Source organism: Lathyrus oleraceus, chromosome 1 (assembly GCF_024323335.1).
Source record: "Lathyrus oleraceus cultivar Zhongwan6 chromosome 1, CAAS_Psat_ZW6_1.0, whole genome shotgun sequence".
NCBI classification, from domain to species: Eukaryota; Viridiplantae; Streptophyta; class Magnoliopsida; order Fabales; family Fabaceae; genus Lathyrus; species Lathyrus oleraceus.
Genome location: NC_066579.1, coordinates 444990464 through 445000177, shown reverse-complemented (window position 1 = coordinate 445000177; position 9714 = coordinate 444990464). Strand labels below are relative to the sequence as shown.

At 37.4% G+C, this 9714-nt stretch overlaps 1 protein-coding gene across 1 annotated transcript; it reads left to right on the top strand.

The window, feature by feature from the left end:
- The first annotated feature begins 601 nt into the window (after positions 1-601).
- LOC127082010 (40S ribosomal protein S6) lies at positions 602-3284 on the top strand. The gene is made up of 6 exons (XM_051022236.1): positions 602-775; positions 858-922; positions 1000-1057; positions 1158-1266; positions 1394-1666; positions 2900-3284. Exons 1-6 carry the CDS (start codon positions 770-772, stop codon positions 3130-3132), a joined length of 744 nt encoding a protein of 247 aa, XP_050878193.1. The 5' UTR covers positions 602-769; the 3' UTR covers positions 3133-3284.
- The last annotated feature ends 6430 nt before the right edge of the window (positions 3285-9714 follow it).

Sequence of the window (9714 nt, the reverse complement as noted above, 5' to 3'; positions counted from 1 at the left end):
TTATAACTACCAATTTTTTTAATAATGGACCAAATATCCGGTAGTTCCCAATTTTTTTTTTACAAAAAACGGGTACTACACAAGTATTCCAGATATTTTCATATATCCGGTGCGCTAGATATTTCGCATACACTACTGACTATTTTAGCCAGTACCAAATTTTTTGTTTCAAGTACTGAATATTTCCTACGAATTTTTGGTATTGGTTTTTTCACAAAGACAACTTGGGTAGGGGTGACAAACGAGCAGTGACCGTCCCGTTTAGGCCCGACCTACAAAACCCCGCAAAAGAACAGGGGGGGCTGACACAGTTGATGATGTAGGCCTAAAAGCTATGTCCTCACTGCAAAAAAGTGAGGGCGAGGTGGGGAAAACTCGCGGGTACTATAACTTTTAAGCCTAAAAACACAGAAATTGATGTAAATGTCTACGCCCGCGAAGAAAACAGAAAGGGGAGGCACGATCACATTAGAGGGTGAAGACCTAAATCTTTGACCCACTCAACAGTGCGGACATAACGGACATGTCCAACAGTTCAGACCCATTTTTACCATCCTAAAATATGAGGAATGCCATATATAAAATAAGGGGTGATAAAAAATTCCTCCTTGGATATGGGCTTGTTAGGCCCAAATTTCTAACAACTTAAGCAAAGACCAATTAAGTGACAGCCTCATCCGGGTATTGAAAAAACCCTAATTTCTGTCATCTTTTATCTCAGTCGCCGTAACTCCAATCAAGACGCTGAGATCCAAATCCACACTTCAACATGAAGGTTCTGCTCTAAAACCCTAAACATTTTCTGCTATTTCGTTTTATTGCTCTTGCCACTCAACCACATAGAAATTGTTTTGCAGTTCAACGTTGCGAATCCCACCACTGGTTGCCAGAAGAAGCTGGAAATTGATGATGACCAGAAGCTGTAATCTCTTCACCTATTTGAATCTTTGCGCTGCTTGATTTGTTCTTCTGTTAACAAAATTATGTTGTTAATTGCAGTCGTGCTTTTTGGGACAAGAGGATCTCTCAAGAGGTTAATGGTGATGCTTTGGGAGAGGTATGGTTGAATCCTGAAATAAATTTAGGAACTTTGATGAAATTTGTATTGATTATTGTTATTATCCTTTGTTTATTGTTTATGATTGTCCTACTAATAGGAATTCAAAGGCTATGTTTTCAAAATTACTGGAGGGTGTGACAAACAAGGTTTTCCAATGAAGCAAGGAGTGTTAACTCCTGGTCGCGTTCGTCTCTTGCTCCACCGAGGTATAACTCTTTAGGGTTTTTTACTTTTCTGTATTCAATTACTTATTTTTTCAAGCAATGCTACATATATTATATTCATATGGTCTGACTTTATTTGTTGAGTTTAATTTAATGTTTGTTTGAGCAGGTACTCCTTGTTTCCGAGGACACGGAAGGCGCAATGGAGAGCGAAGGAGGAAGTCTGTTCGTGGGTGCATTGTCAGCCCAGATCTCTCTGTTCTGAACTTGGTGATTGTGAAGAAGGGTGAAAATGATTTGCCAGGCTTGACAGATGTTGAAAAGCCAAGAATGAGGGGTCCCAAGAGAGCTTCCAAGATCCGCAAGCTCTTCAATCTGTCTAAGGAGGATGATGTCAGGAAGTATGTCAACACCTACCGTCGAACTTTCACAACCAAAGCTGGTATTTTTCTTCTTGATACTCTCTGAATGACAGTGTTATTTAGCTTTGTTCTTCTGTTAATGTCTGAGGCTGTAGGGAAAGTGGAAATTAGTTCTAAAAATAGTCTTTGTAGGATAACCTATTTAGTATTTATCACATAAAGATTGTTTCCTATTTCAAAGTTGGATTATTTCAATTTCATTTGATCTGAGCTGACTCTATCTACAGAGGGCTAATCAGGTTGATTGAAATTTATTTTTTCAACCTCGAGCTTACTGTATGTGACTTATGACTTATACATTATTCAAATCATATATTAAATTATGCAATTCAGTTTCCCATTATATGGATGAGTATGTGAAGCTAGGTGGTACTCTAATTATAATTTGTTTCCCTTGTAAATATTCCATGGAAAATTGGAAGAATCTAGGTCATACTGCTTAAAAAGCTTACCACTATCCCTTCACACTCTATTTGAAGCCCATGTTTTGTATATTAATGTCATGCTATTGTTAGAATTTGAGGGTGGAGAATGATATAGCAAAGTGACATATTAAGAAGTCTATATGAAAAAAGGAACTAAAAAATGAAATGGCTGTTGTAACTGAGTGATGTGATAACTGTCAAACAACTGTTATAACTGTCATTAGTCAGTTTGTGTAACAAGTTGGTTGAATAGTAGTATATTAATAGCAGATTGAGTGGTAGTAAAGTTTTCTTTTGTTAATTAATATTGTTCTTGGAAATTTCAGGTTTGTTGAATTACAAACAAGATTACTATTTGGAAATTAAGATCTAAAGAAACATTACTTATTCCCAGTTGCAATTCAGCTCTTCTATCTAATTTTTATTCCAGTTCCTCGATCTAATTCCAAGTCTTGTTTTTTGTTAAATAGTATTGTTGAGAGATTTCAGGTTTCTTGAATAACCTGAGAGATTACAATTTAGAAATTTTTAGATTTAGAGATATACTCCTTATTCCCTGTTGATAGTCTGTTCTTCTATCTCATTCAGATTACAGTTACAATCAACTTAGCATGGATCTAATACCAGTTGATGATACTGGTTGATAGGGACTGGAATCTAAATTAGATATAAGAACTGAGTTGCAATCAAGGATTTTTATTTCCTAAAAACTATGATTTTAGAAACTAGGAATCCCAAAAACAATTACTTATCGCAATCTGCTATTACTACAGGACTATAATTTGTGCTGTTATCTGGTCACAAAATAACATGTGTCTGAATGTGCAGGGAAAAAGCAGAGCAAAGCACCAAAGATACAGCGCCTAGTCACTCCCCTGACCCTTCAAAGGAAGAGGGCTAGAATTGCAGACAAGAAGAAAAGGATTGCTAAAGCAAAATCCGAGGCCGCAGAGTACCAAAAACTTCTTGCCTCCAGATTGAAGGAGCAGAGGGACCGCAGAAGTGAGAGTTTGGCTAAGAAGAGATCAAGGCTCTCTACCGCCAAGCCTGTTGCAGCATAGGCTTCTTTTGCACAAATGAAGTTCATACTTCGCCGGAGTTTTTGTTAGTATTATATTTTTGTTGCTGCTTTTGTTATGCTGTTATGCAATTCAACTATGTTGTTTTATTACTTTTTTTTTGTCTTCAATGGATTAAATAGAATTTAACTTTACTTTGGTGGATTGAGATGCCTATTTACTATTTTTAAATAATTTTGAATTGAGCACAAGTTTGGTCCAGATGGGAACCTACATAGGGCTGAGAAGTTTGATGACATGATAGTCAAACATAACTTGTTGGATTTGTTTTGTTTTTGAAAGCAAAGTCACTTGGTAAGTTCGTTGTAAAGATGGTCATTTAGAGTCTCAAAGATTACATTGATGGCTTTGTGATGTAGATTGGCATATTCGTTTCTCAAGGCAGTAATCTAGTAGATAGTTCGACACCATTATGATCATAATTTCATATTACTTTGATGCTGTACCCAAATTGAAATCAGAACAGGTATCCTGAAATACCGAATTAAATTCAGACCATCCAGTTTTCAGGCAGCTTGATCTACCCACGAGGCTTATACTGAAATTGTGAAAGATATCTTGTATGTTTGGTACGAAGAAGGGGGAGGAGAGGGATATACATATATATTATCACTCGTATTTAGTAAAAACAATTATGAATAAGAATAGTTGAGTAAATATAACCAAATAAAAACTTTTCATTCATAAACAACATAAATTGAAACAAAATGTTTAGAAACTTATTAAGATCTAAACAAAATGTTTAGATACATATTGAAATGTAAATAAAATATTTATAAAAGTCATAAGACTATTATAAGATGATTAATAAGATGAGCCAAAGATCATTGCAATATATTTGAGGCATGCTTCTCACCTCGAAATTGGAACAACTCATATTTTTTATGCTCTCTTGTTATTTCATTTCATTCTCGAATTGCAACATTTTCTTTTGAGAGTGCATTTGCAATTTTCATTTTCTTCATTTAAAGGATCTGGTGGTTGTATTTCAGTTACAGAAAAATCGTAACTCGCATCTTTTCAAACTCACCTAATTTTGGATAACATATCATCAATATCTTGAATAGTTTCAATAAAGTCTTCATTGGTGACCAATGACTTTTATTTTGTTATCTCTTTTCACGTTTTAGATTTCTCTCCATCATACCGGTTAGGTTCATAAAGTCTCAATATCTTCTCATAATTTGAAAGTGGCACATTTTAGATTTCTCTCCATCATACCGGTTAGGTTCATAAAGTCTCAATATCTTCTCATAATTTGAAAGTGGCACATTTTCCATGAAAAAGTATGATAAATAAAATACAGTTCATCAAAAGTTACATCAATTAAAGCATTTCGAACTTCTGACTCGGCATCCCATAATTGTGTATTTCAAGTTTTTTTTCAATTGTATATTGATTCTAGTTAATTGAAATTATACTTAACAGACTTTCGATGTCACATGGGTTGTTATGACATCCAATTCTGCGCAGACAAGAATTATGCAGAACTTAAAAGGTAAGTGCAGTAAATAACACAAGGAATTGTTTACCCAGTTCGGTCCAACATGACCTACGTCTGGGGGCTACCAAGCCAGGGAGGAAATCCACTGTTAGTAGTATTAATTCAGACCTTAAATCAACTGTTTAACCCTATCACTTAATACCTACCCAATGCAATTTCAATCTTACTCTAAGATCAGAGTTCCTACTCACTCCCCCTCAATCACCTCAGTGATTACAACCTTTAATTAAGATTAAAGACAATTGTGAAGTCACACTTCAAACAACTCTTGATTGTGCTTAACAGCTTTGATCAAGATACACAGCACTCACGCTTAAAAGCTTAGAGTGACACAACACTTACAACTCAATGAACACCCTATACGAATGCAATCATCTCAGTGATAATAACTTGACTCACAAGATACACCTAATATAATACACACAAAAATACAGCAGTGAAGTATGATGGACACACAAAATCTTCACGCCTAAAATCCCCGAGTTCTGAATGAAGGATTGCCATCCTTTTATATTGCAGCACTTGGGCCTTGTACTTGTATTTCCTGAAATTAAGGTCAAGCGAGTTACCCTAAATTCCACATCTAGGTTACTAACAAATAGGCTATTTGTTAGGTTCATTAATTGTAGCTTAGTTGTTGGTTTCCTGGATTTTAGCTCAGCTGTTGAATTCCTGAAGAATAGCCTGAGAAAAATGCTGAAACAGAAAAACTAAACAACCTACAATTTAGCATATGTTGCCAGGAGTGAATGTCACAACATTTAGTTTGACATCCATAGCATAGACCATATGCTGAGTCTGTTATCTTTCTGAAAACAGACTGTACAAATTTGCTGTACTGTACATGACCAATCTGTCCATACTTCAGTAACAGCGTACATTAATACATGTCAAAACATCCAATTTGACATTTACACACCGAGCCTTACGTCAGGTCTGTTATCCTCTTGACAAGCAGACTGAGATACATACTGAACTGTAGCAGACAACTAACCTGCCTATTATTCAGCATATGCTGTCAATGATGAATGTCATAACATCCAGTTTGACATTCAGACAATAGGCCTTGTGCCAGGTCTGTTATCCCCTTGATAAACAAACTGGAAGTAAATACTGAGTTATTAAAGAACACCAGCTGTTCTAGTCCTCAGTATCTACTGACAGGGATGAATGTCATAACATCTAGTTTGACATTCAGTAGATCCTGTATTAGCTAAACCTGCAGCATATACCTCAAGTATGTCATGACATCAGTCAAGACATCAGAGTACAGTTAGATATTCTAACATACAATGTAGTCAAACAATCATCTTCATAGCATGTCATGACATCAGTCAAGACATTAGAATCCAGCTAGTGTTTTACCATACAATGCAGCCAATTAAACATCTACAAACTTCCCCTTTGGCAATTTTTTGGCTAAAACACTTTGGCCTCACAACAGAGTCCACAGGAGCGGAAAACACACATCTAGCAGGAAATTAACCTAGCTAATACACTCAGAGTAGCAGCACACTCACACAGATGGAAGTTAAATAAAAACTTCACATAACAACACACATACAGAAGTTAAATAAAACCTTCTAATTGCAGCACACATACAGAAGTTAAATAAAAACTTCTAATTGCAGCACACATACACACACTCACACTCATAGAAGTGGAACATCAGCTGCATCACCACTTCTAGATTAGAGGATCTTCAATATATGTTTAGCAAAACACTCTGTTGTCCTGGGGCATCACAGGTGTTACTCCCCCTTTTTGTCAAAAATGTTGCCAAAGCAACACTTTAAATTACAGACCAACATAACATAAACAGAATTACACAAATGACAGAATTACATACTTGATTTTACTTCACAGTTTCAATCAAGAATACCCCCTCTTGATCTTGCTTTACAACTTTGATCAAGACATCACCCACTTGATCTTGCTTCACAGCTTTGATCAAGTAGTCACACACTCTTGCTTTACAGTAGGTACACCCATATCAGATGCCATGACTTTGAGTCTGACATCTTGAACCACTCCTGCATGAACACTTTCTTGAAGTCCAGCAGGCACATAGGCCGACCTATGTTAGGATATCCCCTTAACATCTTGTTACTACACTTGCAGCAAGTAACATAGCTGTGAACTGTTGTCCAGTCATAGCACACTTTCAATTGTTTAATAGGTTGAGATATTAAACAATACATCCCAAACATCATTGGTTGCTATAAGTCCTCAGAAAGGCATATTCCCAGTTTGCCTCTTAAATTTTCAAACTGAGTAGCATCCAGAGCCTTTGTAAATATGTCAGCCAATTGTAGTTCAGTGGCTACATGTTCCAAGGTAATCACTTTGTCTTCCACCAGATCTCTGATGAAGTGATGTCTAATGTCAATATGTTTGGTCCTGCTGTGTTGGATGAGATTCTTGGAAATATTGATGGCACTGAGATTATCACAGAACGATGTCATGACATTTTGAGAGACATTGTACTCAGTAAGCATCTGTTTCATCCACACCAGTTGGGAACAACTGTTTCCAGCCGCTATGTATTCAGCCTCTGCAGTGGACAGAGATACACAGTTCTACTTCTTGCTGAACCATGATATGAGATTGTTTCCCAAGAAGAAACATCCTCCTGATGTGCTTTTTCTGTCATTAGCACTCCCAACCCAATCAACATCACAATACCCAGATAGTACAGGCTCAGAGCCATGAGAGTATAGCATACCATAGTCACAAGTCCCATTGATATACTTGAGAATCCTCTTGACTTGATTCAAGTGGCTCACTTTGGGCTCTGCTTGGTATCTAGCACACACTTCAACTGCATAGGAAATATCAGGTCTACTTGCAGTTAGATATAGTAGACTACCTATCATGCTTCTATACAAGCATTGATCAACACTGGGACCTCCATCATCTTTGGTTAACTTTAAATGCGTAGGTGCAGGAGTTCTTTTGTGCCTAGCATTATCCATACCAAACTTCTTAACTATGTTTTTGGCATATTTGCTTTGGGAGAGAAACATAGAATCCTCCATTTAGTTAACTTGCATTCCAAGAAAATAAGTCAGTTCCCCAACCAGACTCATTTCAAACTCAGATTGCATCTGGTGAACAAAATGTTTCACCATTTGCTCTGACATTACACCAAAGACAATGTCATCCACATAAATTTGGGCAATCATGATTTTGCCATCTGTATCCTTCACAAACAAGGTCTTATCTATCCCACCCTTTCTGTACCCATGAGAGGTCAGAAATTCAGTTAACCGTTCATACCAAGCTCTAGGTGCTTGCTTTAACCCATACAAGGCTTTCCTCAACTTGTACACATGTTTAGGTTGGTTAGGATCACAAAACCCTTTAGGTTGTTCCACATAGACTTCTTCATTTAAGTAGCCATTCAAAAATGCACTCTTCACATCCATTTGGAACAATTTGAACTTCAGAATGCAGGCCACACCTAACAGCAATCTGATTGACTCAAGTCTAGCAACAGGTGCAAACGTCTCATCAAAATCAACCCCTTCAACTTGAGTATATCCTTGAGCCACTAGTCTTTCTTTATTCCTAGTGATTACTCCTTTCTCATCAGACTTGTTCTTGTAAATCCACTTGGTACCAATGATGTTAGTCCCTTCAGGTCGTGGAACTAGCTCCCGTACTTCATTCCTTTTAAACTGCTCCAGTTCATCTTGCATGGCATTGATCCAATATTCATCAGTCAGGGCTTCTTTCACATTTTTTGGTTCAACCTTGGATACAAAACAGGAATTTGACCTATTTTGTATCAAGGAATGTTCCAACATCCTCTATGACATCGATTCCTTCCTCTTTATCATCCACAATAACATTTATGGATTCCATCAGTACATTGGTCCTGCAGTTGAACACTCTGTAAGCTCTGCTGTTAGTTGAGTATCCTAGGAATATACCCTCATCACTTTTGGGATCCATTTTCCTTCTCTGTTTACGATCTGTGAGAATGTAACATTTACTTCCAAAGATATGAAAGTACTTCACAGTGGGCTTTCTGCCTTTCCATATTTCATACAAAGTGGAGGAGGTTCCTTTTCTCAAGGTAACTCTATTGTGAACATGGCAAGCTGTATTCATTGCTTCGGCCCAAAAGTGCATAGGAAGCTTCTTTGCATGAATCATTGCCCTGACAGATTCTTGAATAGTTCTGTTTTTCCTTTCAACTATCCCATTTTGCTGAGGAGTTATAGGAGAGGAAAACTCATGACTTATCCCTTCAGACGAGCAAAACTCATCAAACCTGGAATTCTTAAACTCCGTCCCATGGTCACTCCTAATTCGGACAACACAACTGTCCTTTTCCCTTTGAAGTCTGATGCACAGTTCTTTGAAGACATCAAATGCATCTGACTTTTCTCTGATGAAGCTTATCCAAGTGTATCTGGAATGGTCATCAACAACCACATAGGCATACCTCTTTCCACCCAGACTCTCAACCTGCATAGGTCCCATTAAGTCCATGTGTAGAAGTTCCAGAGTTTTGGAGGTTGTAGGATGTCCCAGCTTAGGGTGTGACATCTTGGTTTGCTTGCCGACCTGGCATTCTCCACAGACTCTTCCTTCATCAATAAGCATATTTGGGATTCCTTTGACTGCTTCCTTGGATATGATCTTCTTCATTCCCCGTAAGTGGAGATGACCAAGGCGTCTATGCCACAACTTCACCTCCTGTTCTTCCTTGGCTGAGGAGAAAATTGTGGAAAAGTTTGAGACTTTGGGTTCCCACAGATAACAGTTATTTTGGATCTGGATCCTCTCATAACTTCCTGATTGTCTCCATTTGTCACAACACATAGCTCCTTAGTAAACTGAACATAGAACCCTTGATCACACAGCTGGCTTATGCTGATGAGGTTAGCAGTTAGTCCTTTTACTAACAGCACATTAGTCAGTTCTGGAACTCCAGAGCAGTCCAGCTTACCCACACCTTTTATTTTTCCTTTAGCACCATCACCAAAGGTCACATAACTGGTAGTGTGAGGTTGTATATCCACCAATAAATTCTCCATACCAGTCATATG

Coding starts and splice junctions, on each gene's coding strand:
- LOC127082010 (XM_051022236.1), top strand. Junction 923..999: donor ATTGATGATGACCAGAAGCT/GTAATCTCTTCA, acceptor TGTTAATTGCAG/TCGTGCTTTTTGGGACAAGA. Junction 1,267..1,393: donor TCGTCTCTTGCTCCACCGAG/GTATAACTCTTT, acceptor TTGTTTGAGCAG/GTACTCCTTGTTTCCGAGGA.